This window comes from Heterocephalus glaber, unplaced genomic scaffold, assembly GCF_053883595.1.
Source record: "Heterocephalus glaber isolate CG9 unplaced genomic scaffold, H.glaber_assembly_v1.0 deba00001555, whole genome shotgun sequence".
In the NCBI taxonomy this organism is placed as follows: Eukaryota; Metazoa; Chordata; class Mammalia; order Rodentia; family Bathyergidae; genus Heterocephalus; species Heterocephalus glaber.
Window position 1 is genome coordinate 2,012,116 of NW_028258346.1, and position 22,249 is coordinate 2,034,364.

Genomic DNA, 22,249 nt, shown 5'->3' on the forward strand with positions numbered 1-22,249 from the left:
AAGGACTGGAGCTCAAGGCCAGCCTGGGCAATTTAGGGAGACTCCATCTCAAAAAACAAACAAAACAAGAGGGCTGGGGACCTAGCTCAGTGGTGGAGTGCTAGCCTAGCATGTGTGGAGCCCTGGGTTCAATTCCCAAAAGGTGGGGGGGACCTCCCCTACCCAGATTCTCTAGTGTGAACATTTTACTAGTTGCTTTATTATTCTTTGCGTGTGTGTGTGTGTGTGTGTGTGTATTGAACCCAGGAACTTGCACCTGCTAGGCAAGCAGCACTCTACCACTGAGCTATTTCCCCCGCCCTCTAAATATATAATTTTGTCTGAGCCTTTTGAGAGTAATTTATAGACATGATCCCTCCTCACCTCTAAACACTTGGTAGATTTTCCTTAAGACAATGGCTTTCTCCTGCCTAACCCCAGGACTACAACAACGGAGAAATTAACAAATACAACACTACTATCTAATCTGCAGACCTTATTCAAATTTTGCCTAATATTCCACTAATTCCCATGAAAACAAACCAAAAAACCTTTTTTTGGTCCTGGTGGTTTCTCTTCAATTGCTTTAAACAGGAACAGGTCTCAATCCGCCTTTCAGGACCTTAAGGCTTCCATACCACAGGGCAGTTACTTTGTATCCGGTTTCTCAATTGGGTCCCGCCTACTTTAAAAAAATCAGCTTTGTTTGGGGTTTAGGTGTGATGTTGAGCGGGACTTGAATGGGCTCACTCTTCAGGTCCCTCCCAGTCACTTCCTCCTGATTATTCTCACTTTGGACTTCTAAAGTCCGTGCTGGCGATAAGCAGGAAGACTTTTTTTTTTTTTTTGGTTCCAGAACCAATTCACTTGTATTTCATACAATTTTTTCCCGCCCTTGACGTTCTTTCCCTTGACAAGTTTAATTTAATAAAAGTTTAATGAGAATCAGTACCTACTCTTTACAAACATTTGAGCCTTTAATTACCCTTACTCTTGTGTTGAGGATCTCACCTTTGCAGGGATGAACTCTGCCCTCGGTTTCGAAGACAAAGAGCCGCACAAAGGGGTGGGTGTTATTACAGCCATTCAACAAGTATTTGTTGAGTGCACAGTATATGTCAGGCTGTATTCCAAGCCCTGAGGATACACCAAAAAATCCCTATCTTGTCGGACGAATTAAACAAAACAAAACACAAATCAGAAACCAAGGATCCAGCGTTGTTAAACAGGAGAGCGGTTCTAGGCAGACGCAGCTGGGAGGCTCCGGATTCTAACACGGCCAATGCTGCCGCGGAATCCCCCGTAAACTCGTAGATTTGCTAAGTCCAAAGGCGCTGCAGAAATGAAGGATCCCAACACAACACCCAGCGCTGCAAGGGCCAAGTTTCGGAACTGTTTAATCCCTTTCTCTGCAGCGGCGGTGCCTGGCGTCGGGCTTCCGGCCCCGCTGGGGACCCGGACGGAGCCCCGTGCCGGGCCGAGCCGGGCTCCCCGAGCCGCGCCGAAGGCACCCGCGGGGAGGCGGCTCGGGAGAACCGGCTCTGCCAGGCGGCCTCGCCCACTGCAAAGCAATCTGGGTGGTTTTTCCAGGTCTCTCCCGCCCTCGCTCCGCGCCCAGTTCCCCAGTCCCTGCCCCCGCGACGCCCAGAGCCAAGGCGGGTGGCAGCGAGATACCTGCGCCAGGGCGGGGCGGAGCGGCGACTCCACACCCGCAGTTCGGGGAGCGAGGGATCCAGTCTCGCCCGCGCCCCGCCTCGCGCGCACCTGGGCCCCGCAGGGAGCGCGCGCTGCTCGGCTCTCCTCTCGAGGGAACCTCGCCCCTCCCGGGAGGCCAGGTCTCCAGCCTCCCCCGCCCGCGTCCCTGAACGGTGACCGGTTCGCCCCCGGTGCGCTTTCCTGCAAGGAGAGAGTGGTTTACCTGACTGCACAGCACGAATACGCAGGGCTGGACACCTGCGGCTGACGGAGGCCGACCTCAGACGAATCTCTTCCCAAGAACAGACCAACTGAAAGCAAAAGGCCCCAGCAACTCCATCTGTGGCGCTTTCCTAAAATGTCAACATAACCCACCGACTGCCGCCCGACTGCGGGAGTACGAACTCTGGGCGGCCCGAGTTGAGTTGGGGAAGGGAAGTGCTTTGGAACCTGGGTGAAGTCGACACACTCCAAATACAAAGTCAAAAGGCATAGCCGGGGTGGGGGATTTAGCTCAGTGGTTCTGCCGCCTGCCTCGCAAGCTCAAGGTCCCGAGTTCGATCCCCGGTACCAAAAATAAATAAATAGGCACAGCCGGGCGGGGTGGCGCACTCCTGTAATCCCAGCGCCGGGGAGGCTGAGGCAGGAGAATCGCTTCTAGTTCGAAGTCAGCCTGAACTACGTAGTGAAACCCTGTCTCAACAAAACAAAGTTAAAAGGCACAAATGGAAAGTATGAGGTCCAAGTAGAGAATCCAGGAAAAAGCTTACTTAGCCTGATTGAGGAAAACCTTTATAAGGCACGCGGGGTAAGTGGATTTTATTTAACGCTCAAGGCAAATCAAAGGAAGTGGGCCCTAGCCCTGGAGGGCTTTCCGGTCTTGAACTAGCAGCCGGGGCAAAGGTGCAGCAAGTAAAACAGGTGGGAGCAAGAGGAGCAGGGTCCTCCAGCTGCCTCGCGCGCGCGTAGGTGCGTCCTGGGGTGACGGCGGCGGCGCGCGGGCCGCTCCCCGAAAGGTGGGCAGCTCCCCGGGCTTGGGGCCGCGCGGGCTCCGCCGGGCGAAGGGGAGGGGCCGCGGCGGGGCTTCGCCGGCTGTTTGCGCTGAAGGTGTGTGCGCCCTGGAGCGGCTTTTCCGGGGCTCGCCCATTGCCCCCGCCACCTCCCGGCTGCGCGGGCCGCTCCCTCCCCCGGCTCGCCCGCCCGGGCGCCGCACCCCGGCAGCCCCGCGCCGGAGCCTCACCTCTGGCCTCTTTTCGTCGGACCCTTGGGGACCTTCGGCCGCGTCCCCCACGCCTCCGGTCACGTCCGGGACGGACCCAGCCCGCGACGCGGCGCCCGGCAGCCCTCACCCTTTTCCCCGCTGGCCTCGTCTGCCCTCGGGGCAGCCCCCGCCTCGTCCCCGCCCCTGGGGCCTCCCCCGTCCGCGCGGCCCCTCGCCGCTCCATTCATCGCGCCATTGTCTCCCGCCCCTCTCCCCTCCCGGGCAGCCTCCTCCCCCGCCGCTGCCACGTCGTGGTTTGAAGGAGCCAATGGGCGGCGCCGCCAGGTGTCTCCTACCTGCGCCGCGTGGGGGAGGGGCCGGGCGGCAGGTAGGGCCACCTCCCCAAACAGAGGTGCTTTCAGCCATTGCGCGCGCCGCCCGGGGTGCAGCCCTGCTCGGGCCCTCGCGGACGCACGGGCGAGTGCATACAAAAAGGGCGGCCCGCGCGCTCCTTCCGCCCCTTCCTGCCTGGGAGCGCGGCGCCGGCCAGGTGCGGGCTCGGAGGTGGTGACCGCCTTTCGCCCCGGCCGCCGCGAGCAGGGGGTGGGCGCCCTTTCTTTGGCTCGGAGGCGAGGTCTTCCCGAGCGCCAGGCTTCCCGTCCCCTCTCCCAGCCCTGCGCGCCGCCTCCCGGGCCCCTCCGCCCTCCCCACCTCTCGCCATGACGGCGTCTCCGGATTACTTGGTGGTGCTCTTCGGGATCACTGCTGGGGCCACCGGGGCCAGGCTGGGCTCGGATGAGAAGGAGCTAATCCTGCTGCTGTGGAAAGTCGTGGATCTGGCCAATAAGAAGGTAATTTCTCCGCGGGTTTTGTCCCGAGGCGAGGAGTGGGGCGAAAAGTTTGGAGAAGCGCGGTGGGTGGGGGAGGAAGCGAGTGCCCTCGCCTGCCTGCTGGTGAGGCTGGACCCGAGGCCTAGGGAGCCCGGAGGGAAACCGAACTTGTTGGCCCAGCGCCTTGGAGCCTTCGGAACCTGGCCCAGGTGGAGAGGCCCGGCGCTGTGGAGCCGGGGTCCCCCCCCCCCGGCCGTCACCGGGTGGCCTTCCCGGGCCCTGGGGTCCCCTCCCGGGCCTCGGCGACCTGATGGGGGTGGGGGGTGGGGGCGGGGGTTGGGACGCGCCCCGCGAGCCCGGGTTCTGCAGAGCGCGGAGCAGCTCCGCAGCGGAGAGGGGAGCCTGACCCCCGATTCTCTGCCCTCGGAGGTGGGACAGTTGCACGAAGCGCTCGTTAGACCAGATCACTTGGAACTGACCGAGGACTGTAAAGAAGAAACTAAGATAGACGCCGACAGCCTGTCCTCCGCTCCACAGCTGGACCAAGCCCTGCGACAGGTGACAGCCTGGCCCATGCCACCTACTCCCACCCGCGCCCCCAACCCGGCCCCGCCCAGCCCCACGCCCTGGGGCGGCCGCCGCCCGGGTCTCTGGGGTGCGGCAGGAGATCACACGTGGGTGGGACCGGGGCTGGGGCCCCGGGAGGACTCGGGGAGGGGCGGCCGCCCTTCGCCCCCTGAGGCTCTGGGGCCCAAATTCGCTGGTGTTCGAGTCACTCCCGGAGCGGTTCCTGGGGCCGGAGAGGGGCGGCAGCGTTTGCCAGCCGCAGGGCGGTGTTGGAATCCCTGCGCCCCCGGCTTCAGGTCCGGACGCCAGTCCCCGGTGGGGCTCGGGTAGGCCTTGGCAGGGGGCGCTGTGGTGCGCGCGGGGCTGGAGGCGCCCACTGGCTTTTGTCGCCGCCTAAAAGTGCCCGCCTGGTTTCAGGCTCCGGACTCCCAGAGAGAGGCTGTGTCCCACAGCGTTGCTCCCGTGGTGGCGTCGGTCCCAATCCCGGGAGGGTTTGCAGGTCCGGACCTGTGGGCTGTTCAGTTGGGTCACCGTGGAGCCGGTGGAACCCTCTTTTGGGATTGAGGTGACCTAAAAACCGGCTGCTCGGGTACTGACGAGTGCCTAATGGGGCCGGGCGGGGCGCCCAGCACCTGCGCCCAGGTGAATGCCCAGGCTCTCGAGGCCTCTGCCCTGGCTCTCAGGTCCGAGTTGTCGGAGAAACTTATCACGTGGGAGGATCTGGGAGAGGTATTGCCCGCCTTTCCAGAAGTCTGTGTAACCACTGCACATCTTCGTTTTTTTGTAAATCGGAAACGGGTTATGTTTCTTAAATCTGGCTCATACAAATAAAAAAAATCACACCGGGGAATGATGTAATCTGAAGGCAATCTGCCAAAGAAATGAGATCTCAGATTTGAGTGAATTTATCGTAAAAATAGAGGGGGTGGAGGGAGGGGAAAGGCATTGACTCAGACGAGTTGGTTTGAAAGCTTCCTGTGGTTTGTGGGGAGTTTGTCTTCTCCCTGGTCCTCAGCGTGACTGGCCACTTCCCAAGAGTTGGTAAAGCCCGGTCTCTATTTCCCTCCCTGTGTTTGCTCTTTCAGTTTAACCAGTCAGTGAGCAACGAACTGAACATTGGCGTGGGGACGTCCTTCTGCGTGTGCACCGACGGGCAGCTGCACATCCGGCAAATCCTGCATCCCGAGGCTTCCAAGAAGGTAAGAGTGCGACTTCTGGAAAATGGCTGGGCTCAGAGTAGGACCGGAAGAGGCTTTTAAAGATGGTTCATCCGAACGAATCTACCTTTTAAAAGCTGCAACGGGGAGTTACTGTTTAAGTGGGTATAGGATTTCCTTTTGAGATTTTAAAAGCTCTAGAAAAGGATGCTGGTAACGTTAAGATGGTGAATTTAATGTATGTTTTACCACAATTAAAAATGCGTGACAATTTTATGGACATGTTTGGGACTGTAGTAAGGGGATTGACACAGGTTATCTGTAAAAGCAATCTCTTAAATTTTCAAGATTCTTGACATGCCCTCTTTCCAAAGCTAGCATGGGGGCTGAATTTTTGACACTTAATATAACTACAAGTAGGGAAGAAAAAAGGGGGCATTTTAATACATTGTAATATTTGTTTGTGGAAATGCTTTATCCTAAGAAGGAGGGAGCACCTGGCCATGGTGGTAGGGGCTGTAATCCCAGCACTCTGGGAGGTTGAGGCAAGAGGATGGCAAGTTTGAGCCCTGGTACTCAAGCTTGGGGGGTGGTTGTCAGCAGAAAGAAGTTCAACTAAACTTTTTAATTTTTATTTTGGGATAAGATCTTACTAAATTGACCAAAATGGCTTAGAACTTTTGACCCTCCTGCCTCAGCCATGCCTGGCCCTCTGCAAGACTTTTTATTCTTTTTTTTTTCTTTTCGTTTCTTTTTTTTTTGGTACCAGGGATTGAACTCAGGTCCTTGCGCTTGCGCAGCAGGCGGCGAAACCACTGAGCTAAATCCTCAGCCCCTTCTGCAAGCCTTTTTGAGTATGGAGTGAGAAAATTCTGTCTTACCCTGGATAGGCTGTGATTTCTCTCCCTGGGAAGAAAACTTGGAGGCCATGGGACAGTGACAAGCACAGACAGCTGCTCATGGTAGCCAATCATTCCTAAGGCATTTGCTCTCAACTTAAAGTAGTTTGATCTGTACCCTTTTATTGTGGTTGGCGGGCATCACAAGAGCTTGAAGAGACAGATTATATTTGGGTCGTGGAAGCAATGTAGATTGGCAGCTGGTGACACAGGCAAGTGTAGTCAGTGCAGATTTCCTGTTCATTCTCTCAAAGTAGGGAAAGCTGTGCAATTAGTTAATTGTGCAATGTTAAAAGTCTGCAGGAGGGGGCCGGGGATTTAGCTCAGTGGTTCCAGTGCCTTCCTCATAAGTGCAAGGTCGTCCTGAGTTTGATCCCTGGTATCAAAATAAATAAATAAATAAATAAATAAATAAATAAATAAATAAAAGTGCAGGAGAAACTCATGTTCCTCTGCCTTGAGGATTAAGAAGGTCACTCCTTTGACAGGGATCTTAGTAATTGTTTGATTTTTTTAATTAAATGCTAGACAATTGCCATATCTTTGATCCAGAAGTAGACATACACGAGGGTGCTTTTGTCCCCAAAATTTATATGGGGAGGGACAAAACTTGATGCTTCCTGTATCGGGCCAGAGGGAAGCAGCTGTCTGCATTATTTTAGGTGAACTGCTTTGGATGTGGGGGAGTCTCCCAAGGAAAAAAGTTTCCCAGCCACTTCTATTAGGATTAATTAAATAGAAGAACCTAGAACAACTTAGCATCATGAGAAAAGTAATTCTGCATATTCACTGACAGACAAAATGGCCAAACATGATGAAAATAACAATGAAGTGTATTTCCTAATGTTAATATATTTGGATGTATTCTTCTAGGCTTCTATAGAAAAGCAGTCTTTTTGTAAGTGTTTATACTATACAAAAATGCTTGGTGTCAACATTTTTATAAGCACTGAATAAATTAGTATTTTAAATGGATACAGCTGTTTACACTGATCCTTCACTGTTGCATATGTGAGTCATTGTTGTTACAGCTTTTAAATGAGCTTTCTTGGAGGTAATTGGGAGGATTTGTGATTCTTTTCAGAACTTGAAAGCTAGGACTATGATGCAGTGATACTGACTTTAAATACAGCATGAGCAGGTCATATCTAATAGAATTCAATAGAAGGAGATATTACTGAACAAACATTAAAAAGTATTTCCTTCCATTTCCTAACCTGTAAATGGGTAGAAATTCCCAGTAAGTGAACACAAACTATTTTGAAATTTTGCCAAAAAATCTATGTCAGGCATGATGGTGCATGCAGGTTTGTAATCCCAGCACTCAGGAGGCTGAGGCAGGAGGAACCTCGGTTGGAGACAAGACTGGGCTATGTAGCAAGATCTTGTCTCAAAAAAAGAACCCAAACCAAAAAAAAAATAAGAACCTTTTTAAAGAAATTATCTTTTAAATTATTCATTGAGGGTTTTTGGGTCACAAAATAAATAATGGTGTCATATTTTCCCATACTATTCAACTTTAATAACCACAGAAGTGGTACTTGGGACTAGAACTATTTCTCCTTTGCTTTGAGATTTGTGATATATATTTTACAATTTTGGTTCAAGTTCTAAGATACGGCCAGAATAGTGGGCAGGAAAACCATCATGGGATTATAATTTGGCACAAAAATAATCTTTGTCATTTACCATTTTAATCTAATTTACTACTGAAAATATATATGATTAGAACCGCACAGTAGTTCAGCCTACTAAATTTTACAACTTATTTATGTGAAAACAAGATGCCTGAAAACACAGATGGTCTAAAATGATTATAGCTGGAAAAAGTATATCATTACACAGAAAGTTTATACTAATATAAATAAATATAACTGCCCAAATGTACTGTAGCTTCAGGAATATTTTGAATAAAATGCATAATGGGACACTAACATTGCATATCTTTCATTAAAATAAATTTTTTGGTGAGACTTACATTCAGGATCTAATAACAGGAGCAGCAATTTTAAAAACCACTTAATTAAGTTTTATATTTTAAAATATCGTGTGCTTATTGTTCAATTCTTAGGTTCCTAATTTTTAGGGAAACATTGAACCACATCCTCTAGTTAACAGTATCTACCTTGTCCTTCCTCAGAATGTATTACTACCTGAATGCTTCTATTCCTTTTTTGATCTTCGAAAAGAATTCAAGAAATGTTGCCCCAGTTCTCCTGACATTGACAAGCTGGATGTTGCAGCAATGACAGAGTGTATCCTTCAAATGATTAGTCAAGAATCCTTTTGAAAATATAGCTCCAGGGAAAAAGTGGTTGATTGAAGAAACTTCTAAATGCTGTAGGCTTTGTCAGTCTATGGATGAAATTATCCTGTCTAAAATTTGTCTGCACTCTGTTAGGAACTAAGAGTGCAGTTATAGGCATCTTTCAGAGAAGCTGGTAAACTGAATTTAAACAGTTAGCTGGATGGATTTAGAGGTAGATTTTTGTGAGATGATTGCTTTGATGCAGATCCCAAAGCCTTTTGTCCCCAATTACCTTAGTCTTAGGTTTACTTGAGAACTAGGTACCTGTCCTTTCCTTACCAGCTGCAGTTCACTGGTTACCTCTTAACCTCCCACAAGACTGTGGTGGTTTTAATGTCATCTGGTCACAAGTGCAAAGTCCTGAGTTCTATCCCTGGTACTGGAAAAAAAAAAATCTGTATAGGAATGACAACATGAGGTTAGGATTGTCCCCAGCTTCTTTTTTTTTTTTTGGTATTGGGGATTGAACTCAGGAATTTGTGCTTGTGAGGCAGGCATGGCGCCACTGAACTAAATCCCCGGCCCTGTCCCCAGATTCTTTTTTTTTTTTTTTGGATTCTTTTTTGGTTCTGGGGATCAAACTCGGGACCTTACGCTTGTGAGGCAGGCAGCAGAACCACTGAGCTAAATCCCCAGCCCTGTCCCCAGATTCTTTATATGCCAAGATAGTATATCTGATGCATTATATATTGTAAAAGTACATTTTATAATCATAAATCTTAAAATCACTAATGACCTATTACATTGCATTCATTAAGTCCTTTTTTTTTTTCTTTTTTTGGTACCTGGAATCGAATTAAGGGCCTCACACTTGCCAGGCAGGTGCTGGGCTGCTGAGGTACACTGAGTCTTTAAAGTGCTAATGTATCAGATGGGAACCTGAGTAAAGGGAGTTCCTCCAAAGCTCCTGTGAGAATCATCATGAAGTAGAACCTAAGTTACTGTCAGGAACTTGAGGGGAAGTGCAGATTCTTTTTCTTAAACTTTCTCATTCACCATCAAGAGCTGAAGCCAGGGCCCAGCGTGGGGCACACAGGGCGCACACACCTGTAATCCCAGCACTCGGAGGCTGAGGCTGGAGGATAGCGGCAAGTTTAAGGTCAGCTTGGGCTCCATAGTGAGTTCAAGCCCAGTCTGAAGTACAAAGCAAGATCCTGTCTCAAAAAACAAACAGAAGCCAGGGATTTAGCTCAGTGGCCCCACTGCCTGCCTCGAAAGTGCAAGGACCCGAGTTCGATCCTTGGTACCAAAAAAACACAAAACAAAAAACCCCTAGAACTAAGCCAGGTGTTTGTTCCTCTCCTTATAATGTCATATTCTCAATATCATATCTCCAGATACAGGCACACTGAGAGTTGGGACTCAAACATGTCCAGGTTGGAGGATAACTCAGTCCTTAGTGTATGCCAAACTCTTTTAACTGAGAACAAAAAATACTGTATCTATTAAAAATCCGGGCTGGAGGACCAAAGGTTCAGCTCAGTGGTGCTGCGCCCACCTCACAAGCTCAAGGTCCTGAGTTCAATCCTCAGCACACACAAATATCAGGGCTGGGGCTGTTGGCTGTGTAGTAACGCATGTGCATGTACAAACACATAACACTTAGAAGTAGGTAGGGGAAGAAAGATTCATAACTTAATTTCAAAAGACAATTTTAGGGCCGGGGATTTAGCTCAGTGGTTTTGCTGCCTGATGTTCAAGGACCTGAGTTCGATCCCCAGTACCAAAAAAAAAAGAATTTTAGTAGGAAAGACAGTGTACTATGTAGTATTTATAAAGGGCCTTTTCGTTAGCGATTATTTCTGTACTTGTAAAAGTGTCCATCCCTACAAACGGGGTTCTGAGGATTGGGCATTTCGAATGTATTGACAGTTGAAAGAAAATTTGTTAAATGTTCGTCCACCTTTTTTTTTTTTCCTCCTAAGATGTTCACATATGTAAAAAATGGGGTCATTGGGGCTGGGGATTTAGCTCAGTGGTTTCGCCGCCTGCTGCGCAAGCACAAGGACCCAAGTTTGATCCCCAGTACCAAAAAAAAAAAAAAAATGGGGTCATTAACAAACTTTCAAAATGTTCACTTAGACTTCTTACTTGTTCTGTGCTGTTATTTTCTACATGCCACTATACAGTCCTCTTTAATATATGACCTTTAGGTAAATGGGTAGGATGCTGGGCTAATAATTGTATTTTTATTTGTTATTGGTACCGGGAATCGAAGTCGGGACCTTGCACTTGCGAGGCAGACACCAGAACCACTGAGCTAAATCCCCAGCCCAAGGATTTTTTTTCTTTTGCCCAAGAATTTTTAAAAAAATCTTTTAGGGTCCGGGATTTAGCTCAATGTTTCCAGCGTCTGCCTCGAAAGCACAAGGTCCCGAGTTCGATCTCCAGTACCAAAAAAAAACAAACCCAAAAATCTTAATACTGGCTCTGTAAGGATATGTTGGCAGTCCCTTTTCAAGTGCCATGGAGACAAAAATCAAACATTTGATGACAGCCAGGCACTGGTGCTACGCATGATCCAGCTACTGCACAGCCTGAGGCAAGAACCCCGAAAACTTGATGCCAGTCTGGGCAACTTATTGAGACTGCATCTCAAAATATCTAAAAAGGGCTGGGACTGTAGCTCAGTGGTAGAGTGCTCCTGGGGTGGATCCCCAGGACTGTTGGGGGTTGAATGTTTACAGTGAACAAAGCTGAAAAAAGCTAAGTTGGGCTCAGTTTCATGTGCATCAGATCTGAAATCTGAGGTAGGATCTCCTGACCATTTAAACATGCATTTATTGGAAAAATGATGGAATTTTTGTTTTGTTTTTGTTTTTTTAGATAGGGTCTTGCTATGTAGTTCAGACTGGCCTTGAACTCACTATGTAGCCAAGGCTGGCCTTGAACTCGCAGTGATCCTCCTACCTCAGCCTTCCAAGTCTGGGATTACAGGTGTGCACCAACATGCCCAACGGAATTTAACATTTTTTAAAAAATAGATTATTTAGGGTAGCTCAGTGGTAATGCATGCTTGCCAACCAGGTGCAAGGCCCTGGGTTTTATCTTTAGCAGCAGGAAAAAAAAAGGCTTAGTTATAGATTTATAGTCTAGTTGCTTTGATATACATTGACTGTCTTAGGTTTATAGTTTTATTGCCAATTAAAAAGTATATTTTTTAAAACTTAAATGTTGTGATTAATATTACATTTGCATGTTGTTTTCCCATATAATAGATTAGAAATGCTATTAGCTTTTCTTAGCAATAGTTATTTTCTTTTTTGTGGTGCTGGAGTTTGAACTGAGCTACATTCTCAACCCTTTGTATTTATTTATTTTTAATTTTGAGACAAGATCTTGTCAAGTGGCCTGGGCTGGCCTTGAACTTTTGATCCTCCTGTCGCTGCTTCCTATTTTGAGAAATCAGTGTTTCCCCGACTAAGCCACCAAACCAATTTCTGTGGTCAAAAGTTATGGTGGTAAATCTGAATATCAACTCATCTATGCAAAGTATTTCTACGGCATCTGAACTGAAGAGTTTTGTTCTTCCAGACCACTAAATATTTTCCTGGCTGACATAGAAGTGATTCTGCATTTGGAAACATAAAGATAGCCATTGAACATCCTCTATAATTCTGCCAAGGTGAAGTCATTGGTCTTGTTTACTTACCTGTTCCACGAGGTAGACCACTGGGGCAGGGAAAGAGGCTTCTGGTTGTGTTTTACTTTTTTTTTTTTGAGACAGGGTCTCACTTTATAGTTCAGGCTGGCCTTGAAGTCACCATAGAGCCCAGGCTGGTCTTGAACTCGAAGCGGTCCTCCCGCCTCAGCCTCCTGAGTGCTGGGATTGCAATCAGGCATCACCACACTTGGCCTGAGATTTGATTTGATTGATTGATTGATTGATTGATTGATTTTGGTTCTGGGGATCAAACTCCGGTCCTTTCATTTGCACAGCAGGCGGCGAAACCACTGAGCTAAATCCCTGGCCCGAGAGTTTATTTTTAATTAATGCTTTGGTGTTGGTGATTGCCAAGGCTTTGTGTGTGCTACGCACATACACTACCACAGGCTACACACCAAGCCCATATCCATGGTTTTTGTAGATGAAGGTATAGAAATGTGGATTTGTTGAGAATCTCTGACAGAACTGTGTGTGCTTGGGATGTGCTTGATTAACTTTATTCTCAAGTAAAATTATGAATTATTTTTCAATTGCTTTTTTTGTTTTAAAGAGCAGATTTAGGTTCAGAACAAAATCACGTAAAAGAGAGTCTTCATAAGACCCCTACTTTTTGTACACACACAGCCTCCCTCACTGTTAATACACTGCACCAGGCTGGTACATTTGTCATGATGGGGGAGCACCCCAGGTCCATGGATGACATTAGAGTTCCTTTTAGGTATTGTACACTCTTTGGGCCTTTTTTCTGTGTGTATGGGACTGAAGATTGAACCCAGGCCCTTGGCACTGAGTTGCCCAGGTTTGACTCAAACTCAAAATCTTCCTGCCTTAGCTTCCCAGAGTGTTGGGATTATAGGAATACACTGCCATAGTAATTCTTTGGATTTGATAAGTGTATATGTCATGCAGCGAGCATTGTAGTATCAGAATACATTGCAGCATCAGCATAGCATAGAATAGGTTTTTTTGCTTTTTTTTTTTGGTATCGGAGAATTGAACTCGGGTCCTTGGGCTTGTGCAGCAGGTGGTGAAACCACTGAGCTAAATACCCGGTTCCATTTGCTTTGTTTTGTTGTTGTTTGAGACAGGGTCTTGGCATGTAGCTCAGGCTCCCTTAGACTCCTGTGTCCCATGCTGGCCTTGAATTCACAGTGATCTTCCTTCCTGAGCTTCTCAAGTGCTAGGATTACAGGAGTGTGCCACCATGCCGGGCCAGAATAGTTTTTTTTTTTTTGTACTGGGGATCGAACTCAGGACCTTGTGCTTTCGAGGCAGGCACGGCACCACTGAGCTAAATCCCTGGCCCCAGAATAGTTTTTATTTTAAAAATTCTCCCTGTTCCATCTACTCATCTTTCTTTTTTTTTTTTTGGTACCGGGGATTGAACTTGGGACCTTGCGCTTGTGAGGCAGGTGCCGGAACCACTGAGCTAAATCCCTGGCCCTCTACTCATCTTTCTTTTCCTTCTATTAACCATTTTTCTTGTTTTTGGTACCGGGGCTCAAACTCTGGACCTTGGGCTTCCAAAGCAGGTGGCAGAACCATTGAGCTAAATCCCCAGCCCCCTATTAACCATTTTTTAACTGTTTATAGTTTTTGTTTTTTCAGAATGTCATGTAGTTGATTTTGCTTTCATTTGATTTTATTTTTTTGGGGGGGGGTACAGGGATCAAACTCACGACCTTGTGCTTGTGAGCCAGGTGCAGTGCCACTGAGCTAAATCCCCAGCCCTTGATTTGATTTTAGCTTTTCGTTTTTAGAGACAGGGTCCTTTATAGTTAAGGCTGGCCTTGAATTTGCAGCAATCTTCCTGCCTCGGCTTCCCAAGTGTTGAGATTATAGGCATGCACCACCACACCTGGCTAGGATGTCGTATAGTTGGAATCAAATTGTATATAGCCTTTTCAAGTTGGCTTTTTAAATGTAGTAATATGTGTTCAAAGTTCCTGCATGTCTTTATGGTTTGATAAGGTAATTTCTTTTTATTGCTGTATAATATTCCACTATATTGATATACCACAGTTTATTCATTCTCTTACTGAGAGATAATTTTGTTGCTTCCAAGTTGTGGCAATTTTGTTCTTTTTTTTTTTTGTACCAGGGATCGAACTCTGGTCCTTGCACTTGCACAGCAGGCGGAGAAACCACTGGGCTAAATCCCCGGCCCAAGTTGTAGCAGTTTTGAATAAAACCAAGAAGGGTGATCTCTGCCTCATAGAGTAAGAATATAATTTATCTCAAATGCAATTTTATGTTTGACACAGATTGTTTTTGCAAAAGTGTGCAGCAAAGCTTTGAATTATTTTTTAAAGTAGAACTTGAATGTGCAATATTTCAAGGAGTTTTAGAAGATGAACAAAAATGAGAATGTTGTTTTTTAGACAAATGCTCTACCACTGAGATATACTCCCAGCCCCCATGTTGTCTGGTTTGGGGGGTTTTTTTGGTACTGGATATTGAACTCAGGACCTTGGTGCTTGGCAGACAGGTGTGGCACCACTGAGCTACATTCCCCGACCCAATGTTGTCTTTTTCTGATGAGGGGAGGGCAAAAGACTGAGTTGTAGTGTTAAAGCGTCTGATCCTCAAAGGGCCCAGCCACTCTGCAGCTCTGCCTCCCCAGGAGCTCCTTGCTTTATTTACTTTTTTGTTTGTTTTTGGGGACAGGTCTTACTATGTAGCCCAGGCTGGCCTTGAACTCATGAGACTCCTCCTGCCTCAGCCTCCTGAGTGCTGGGATTATAGGCAAGCACTACCACGAGCAGCTTTCAAAGCCTTGCTTTTATCTTGGGTCTTCCCATCATGTGAATGTGCCACTTCAATTTAAAAAAAGGCAAGAAATTTCTTGAGTGCTGTCCTGGTTCTCATTTTCACAATTCTTTACCTCCTGTCTTTGTGTTTGTTCTAAAAACTATTTCTGGTATTTGTGTTGGGCTGCTGAGCTATTCCAGGTGCCAGTGTGCTCCCTGCCCTGGAATTATGCAATCCAGCCAAGAGGACCTTACCTTGCAGGGCGGGCAACGGCACTGCGTAAGCATTGTATTTAATCAGGTGAAGCAGTGAGTATGTGGTGACAGGGATAGGTGGCACTTCTGTGATTTTTAGAACTTTTTCTTAGACTTTCTTTTTTAATGCCTTGGTCCCTTGGAGGAGAATTAATACTAGTTTGCTCTTAGTAAAAGAACATTTTGATTATGGTGCTGTTCATATAAATGAATTTTCTTTTTTTTAAGAACAACCTTGGTTTTTCTCCTCACTGATGTTGGATGGAATTACTACTGATTTCTTAACCTAGCTTTTGTTAGTTTTACTTTTCATGAACTGACTTACTCATTAATCAAGGACTTCTACCATTGTATTTAATTCAGTTTGCTGAGACTTGATTAAGACTTAATATAGTAAGGGAAGCAAGTGAAAGAAAGGATATGTCAGGGCTGGGACTGTAGCTCAGACTTCGCATTCAAGAGGCCCTGCAGGAAAAGAAGAAAACATCATACTGTCCTTTAAAAGCCTCATGACAGCTCAGTAGGAGGCAGCTCTCCCATTTCATAGACGGGGAAACTGAGGCTTGGAAGTTTTTGCCCATATCTTGTTAGGTGCTCCCTCATCTATCTGATGCAAAAATCCTACTTATAATCTAGAATGACAAAGATCATTTGTTGACTACTGAGATAGGGTATCCTCCTTTTCTTTTTGGTACCAGGGATTGAACTCGGGACCTTGCCAAGGCAGGCAAGGCACTGGAACCACTGAGCTAAATATCCAGCCCTATCCTCCTTTTTGAAGATAATCTTAAATATGTATTATCCAGGTTTCCTCAGCATATACAATGAAATATGATCCATAGCGGTATGTGTGTATGTATGTGCATGAGTGACTGTTTTACCACTTCTTGATTGTGTGAAGGATTTGTGTGTACATATGAGTGGTTGAACAGAGTGACATTAAAAATGAGAACAGAGCTAGGCACAATGGAACATGCTTGCAATCCAAGGTATTCAGGAGGCTTGTGAGGTAGAAAGCAACACATAGATACCCTGCCTCAACAGCAACTAAAAGAAGAGTGGGGGTTGCCTCAATAGCAGCATGGTAAGAACAGGAGCTGAGAAATCAGATTCACTGAGCTCAGTGTATTGCCCTTGTCAGCCTTAGTCTCCCCCCATTACAATGAGGGAGGCTATGGTGAGGAAGGAGACGGTGCATGCGACCATTTAGCCAGTGCTTGGCTCACCCTGCACTCTGCACATAGCGCTAGGCTGCCCGGCACCTCAGTAAAGAAAGAACAGCTGCCAAGGACTTCCTTATTGATCTATGGTCTTATGTAAACTCTTTTGCACCTAATTTTTTAAAATCTGGTGTGGATGTATACAGAAGTTTCAGAGTATCGGCTCCATGTTATTGCAAGTTAAATCAAGATCACTTTGGCTTCTCCGTGAGTAGAGTACTTAGGTATGGCTCATTCTAGACGTAGGAGTCTGTTTCCGTTCATGGGACTGAGGCCATTGTTAAAAATGTGGAGGGATCCACCAAATCTTCCTGTACCTCTCCTCATATGAAAAGGACTTAAACTCTGCACAAGTGTACAGTTAAGCTGCGCTAGTAGTTGACCTTGTTAGCTAGAGGGGAAAAGAATTATCTTTGGCATCTCCTTGGCGTGATATGAGCCAAGTCAGTAAATATGCCGGCTTGTGGTCTATAATAAGTTAAGTGACCAGAAATACTGCATGTTCCATGCTAGCCCTTGGAGTGAGGTTAATTTTGTATGGTTTGATTTAATTATAAAATAATATATTTTACTTTTAAAGTGAGTTTGGGAATTCCAGGATAATTTCATTTCAGAAGCCTTTAGAAGACTTGTTTTGTTATCATGAAGTCTCCTTTATCTGATTTGTTCACCTCATAAAAATGTCTTTTTCTGAAGTAAAAGTTTTCATCTCTATTGGGTAGCTGTCACCTCCATCTTATTTCTTCTAGGGTAGAACTGACTCAGGTTTGTTTGAAATACTTTTACCTGTGCCTTCTGTATGTCATGCCCTGGAAGTCTTATGTTAGGTGGGGATCTTATTTTATTTTTCCCTCTTGGAGAAAGTAAGCTTCAGAGAAATGGAGTTGGAACTAAGGGTTTAGATTTTTTTTCCCAGCATTTTATTGCTGGTATAAAAAAATGTATTGCTTTGCCTCCTAGTTATATTTATTCTTTTATAGTGGCATTTTCTATTTTTATTCCTCCAAAGCTCACTTTTTAAAGTACAGCAGATTGGGGCTGGGTGTAGTTTCATGGTAGAATGTGTGCTTAGCATAGGTGATGCCCTGGCTTTCACCCCCAGAGCTCACACTAGAGCACATTGTGTATAGAACCTATTTTCTAACTTGTGCAATTTGTTTCTTTTCCCCTATTTTCCTTCACATACTTTTAGGAAATTCAGTTCTTGGGGTATTGCTTGACTTCTCTCACTGCGTTTTACCACTTTGCTATTTCCTTGTTCATTACCATAGGTATTTTAATATGTCTGGCAACATTGGTAATTGTGTTATACTATAAATAAAAAAGAAAATAGAAAAAGGGATGTAACAAATGTGTTTGCTGAGGAATCTTGGCAGGGAAAAAAATGGCTTTGAGATGGAATTTTGAATTAGGACATAGTTATGAAAATTTAGACTTGTTCCACAACTAATGTGTGTTATTTTCAATGTGTGATTCTCTTAGGGACAAATAGAAAATTTAGTTTGAAAAAGGTATTATTTACAAGATGGTGTTCTGACACTGTATTCATTTTCAGGCAGTTGAGAAAAAAATTTTCTTTTTAGTAGATAAATTTTCTTTTTTTTTGTGGTACTGGAGATTGAACCCAGGGCCTCATGTATGTTCTTCAAGTGCTCTACCACTGATCTACATTCCCAGCTCTCTCCATTTTTTAATTTTGAGCAAAGGTCTTGGTAAGTAGCCCAGGTTGACTTTGAACTTCTGATCTTCCTGCTGCAGCTCCTGGAGTAGCTGGGATTACAGCTGTGCACCACGGTGCCCAGTGATGAAGTAGTATTAATGATGTTTTTCAAATGTCTTTCTGTGGGCTATACTTTCAGCCTATATAAGTGTGGCTTAAATCCTTGAAGACGATGCTGAGGAGAGCCTTCCTGCTGTCCCGATAAATAGCCTAAGTCCTTCAACTTCTCCTACCTCGGAATGAATGCAGCACTTTGCTTGATGGGAGCCAGAATGTTTTGTTCCCACCCAGCCTGGCTGCACCCTTCCTGTCCCTCTCCATTTTCTCACATGAAAAGCTGGCTGAGCCTGTTTGTGCTGTTGTGGCTGCCCTAGGGGCAGAATGAGTAAGTTGCATGTCGAGCTGTAAATCAGCAGCTACAGACTCATCTTTCCTTCCCTCAAGATCATATGTAATGATGCATCATAGGGAAAAGAGTAGGTACTAACATTTTTTTAGGAAGTCAGTCCCTTTTACTTGTTATTTGTGTTTCATTCTGGTAAAGAGTTAGAGATTGAAGGACGTTTCCTAAGAGAGATGTGTGTGTGTGTGTAAGGAGGTGGTTTAGGCATGCATGAGGTTGGGTGACTTTGAAAAGTTAGCAGATTAGAGCTGCTGATTCTTCTCTGTGTGTGATGGCTCAAGAGGAAACATGTCAGTACGTGTCCTGTGGAACCAACTTAGCCAAATGTCAACAGCATATTCTTTTTTTTTTTTTTTTTTTTAACATATTCTTAATTAAAAAGGAGAATTCAGGAAAATTGATTCTTCACCTACAAATCTATTTCAACACAATCTGGAGGCTTTCCTTTCTATTTTACTTTTGATCTCTATCTCCTTCATTTGACTTTTATCTATAAATTTGAAAAGTGTCTCATAAAGTATTGCTCAAAACAGAAACAAATGAAGTGAAAGTTTAGCTCAGTACAGCGAATTGCGTACACATGCTCAAATCAGAGCTGTATCATAATTCCAGTTCATTACCTGCCAGCCGCTGTGAGTTATGGGGCAATCTCTTAAGTCCTGGTTTCTTCATCTTGTTGCTTTTACTGTTATCTACCTGGCAGAGTTATGTTGGAAATTGAAAGAAATAGGTGGAAGTTGGCACAAAATGGTGTTTAGTAAGCAGCATTATCTATGTCAGTGTATTCTTGGAAGCTATAGGGGTAGGTGGAAGGAGATGAGGAAGGTGAGAGCTGATACCCAGGACATGAACAACACAGTTGAGAAGAGAATAATTTACACGGAGTCTAAGGGAGTCTTAAATTGATGGTTGTGGCCTAAAGCAGTTAAGGAAGGCTTTGGAGTTGTGTGGCATTATTCAGGGTCTAATTTGGCTAGGGGATTAAGAAGATAAGCGTGCTTTATAGAGGAGTGTTGTAAGCAGAGGTAAGGAGGTTAGATACCTCTCATCATCCCTAGAAGACCGAGAAGAATTTGAATGGAATACCCTTTGACAGGCTTATTTCTCCAACCCTTAATTCCACCCCACCCACCCCCACCCGCCACCCCCATGGTTTCTGACCAGGGATGAAAAGTTGGGATGTGTTAAACATTCCTGCTGTGGCCTCTGTGTTTGGCCATCTTTTGGCAACTTCCAGTCTTCTAGGTCAGAGGTCAGCAAGTCTCTTTTCTGCAAAAATCCAGATAGTTAATATTTTAGAGTCTGCAGACTATGTATAGTTGCTGCTCAGATTCTTCTCTTTACAATCCTTTAAAAAAAAAAAATCTAGGGCCAGGGATTTAGCTCAGTGGTTCTGGTGCCTGCCTCACAAGCGCAAGGTCATGAGTTCGATCCCCAGTAACAAAAAAAATAAATTAAAAAAAAAAAAATCTAAAATCCATTCTTTGTTCTGGGCTGCACAAAATCATGCTGAAGGCCAAGGGTGGACTCCCAGGATAAGTGGGTGCTTTTTTTCAGGGCCCCTTAAGATATGTGTGGCATGCATGTGGCTCCTGACAGAGCTTACATAGCTCCCCATTTTGACACAGCATCAGGGTGGTCCATACATAGTGTTTCCTTGGCCAATTTTTTCCAAAGCCTCTGTTTGATAATGGTCTCTTTTATCTAAGAACTTCTGACAGATCAATAGACGGGGAGAGGTGAAGTTGGAGTTGCTGGGAGCTGTCAGCTTATGAGTGCTTCTCAACCTAGGGTGATTTTTGCCCACCGAGTGACATTTTTAGTTGTCATGACTGGGGACAGGTAGGTAAGAGGCCAACACAATGCTAAAAATCCTACAGTACACAGAAAACCTCCCCTTCCAACAAAGAATTGTCTGGCCTCCATGCAGAGTAAGTGCTGAGGCTAAGAAACACAGCTTATATGGCAGTTTTGGTCTCATTTTGAGAGTAGTTTTTACTCTACTGTGCACCTGTACAAGGCTGAAAAATGTTTCTAGAATTGTAGGGTTCTGACAATTGGACAATCGTGACTTGTCTATGTTCGACAGTTTTGTGAGGATTCCCTACTTCCCTATCTCCCAGGAAAATTTAGGGCCGTTTTCCCCCCCAAGGCATCTTCATCCTTTGGCTTTCCTATGCTGTTGTCACACCCTTTGAAAATGGCACTGGATTAATAAATACTTCAAATAGTATCTCCTCCTGCTGATAATCACTGACCCTATTTAGTAGGGATTGGTCTGTTGCTTAAACATCTCCTGGGATTAGTTTCTCTCAGTGGGCAGCACATTATCTCATCACTAGATGATGTCGGGAGAGCATGGAGGATACAGACAGGATCTACCATGTGGGCTTGGTGATTAGATTGTGTGGTATCCAAAGAGGCACATGGCGAGTTCAGATTTTTCAGCTGTAGATGTGGCCCTCAGAATGTCTGGTCATGCCAGGCATGGTGGCACAGGCCTGTAATCCCAGCTATTTGAGAAGCCTACAAGTTCAGGGTAGGCCTAGGCAATTTAACAAGAACCTATCTCAAAAAATAAAAAGAGCTGGGGGTGTAGGTCAGAGGTAGCCACCACCTGCATTCAATCCCCAGTACTATGTTTAAAAAACAAGGTCTCAGTCATGCTGGGTTAGGAGAGCAGCCACAGGCCTCTGGGAAGGGACAGGGCGTCTCTTATTTAAAGGGCTGCTTTGTGCTCTGGACTTGCTTTATCTCATTTAATCAGCACAAAAAGCCTGGGGAGGTAAAGATTATCACAGCTGTGGCTTTACAGATAAGCCGAAGTGTAGTGGGGTTAAGTAACTGGCCAGGAACATATGGCTGCTTTTCTCCATGTAGTATACTTAACAGCAGAGAGATAGAGCCAGTTGAGGGACAACACAAAAATGAATTTGCCTCCCCCACTGTTAGATAGCAGCATCTCTTAAATGAGAAAGGGAGGAGGAAGCTCAGGTGGGAAATGGAAAGTGATCTTAAGTTTCGAATGGAAAAAGATATTACTCATTGGATAAATCTTCAGATAATTGGTGTACTTGGCAGGAGAAATTCTTTGTGTGGGTGTGTGACATGGGATGGAACCCAGGACCTTGGCACATGCCAGGCAAGAGATGCACTGCTACGCGCTGAGCCCCTTGGGTGGTATTCTGGGTGCCTGCTCTCTGAACTGTTTAAACATTGCTCCCTCTTAGTTTGCGCTAAATAATACAGTAGGACCTTTCCTTCACATCTGTCTTCATTTTTAAAGTCTATTATGAAATACTGGTTAAGGGCAAAATGAGACAAGCACTCTAGTAACTGTTATACAGATGCCCCTTGAATCTCACATACTGGGGATTGAACCCAGGCCTTCACACTGAGCTACATCCCCAGCCATTTCATTATGTTTTGAGATAGGGTCTCACTAAGTTCCTCAGGCTAGACGTGAACTTTAATCTTCCTGGTTTACTCTCTCATCTCAGATATCTGGGGGGGGGGTTGGTTTTTTTTGTTTGTTCGATTGTTTTGGGTTGAGACAGGGTCTCTTGTGTAGCTCAGACTGGCCTTGAAGTCGCAGCAG

At 45.7% G+C, this 22,249-nt stretch overlaps 2 protein-coding genes across 11 annotated transcripts in view; one reads left to right on the plus strand and one right to left on the minus strand.

Moving 5' to 3' along the window:
- The window catches only part of Virma (vir like m6A methyltransferase associated), a 110,681-nt gene extending 107,643 nt beyond the window's left edge, over positions 1–3,038 (minus strand). Inside the window, exon 1 of the mRNA XM_021262644.2 lies at positions 2,915–3,038. The gene's annotated coding sequence lies outside the window, so the exon portion shown is untranslated. The remainder of the gene's footprint in view (positions 1–2,914) is intronic.
- Positions 3,039–3,205: 167 nt separating this feature from the next.
- Positions 3,206–22,249, plus strand: part of Esrp1 (epithelial splicing regulatory protein 1) — a 66,095-nt gene continuing 47,051 nt past the window's right edge. For 2 of the 10 annotated variants that reach the window (XM_021262655.2, XM_087190619.1), the window contains exons 1-4: positions 3,210–3,726; positions 4,135–4,263; positions 5,358–5,471; positions 8,469–8,583. In XM_021262655.2, the coding sequence (XP_021118314.1) occupies positions 3,595–3,726; positions 4,135–4,263; positions 5,358–5,471; positions 8,469–8,583 (490 nt within the window). In that variant the 5' untranslated portion in view covers positions 3,210–3,594. Of the gene's footprint in view, positions 3,727–4,134; positions 4,264–5,357; positions 5,472–8,468; positions 8,584–22,249 lie in introns of all 10 variants that reach the window. The other 8 variants (XM_021262654.2, XM_087190620.1, XM_021262653.2 and 5 more) reach the window with 7 other exon arrangements.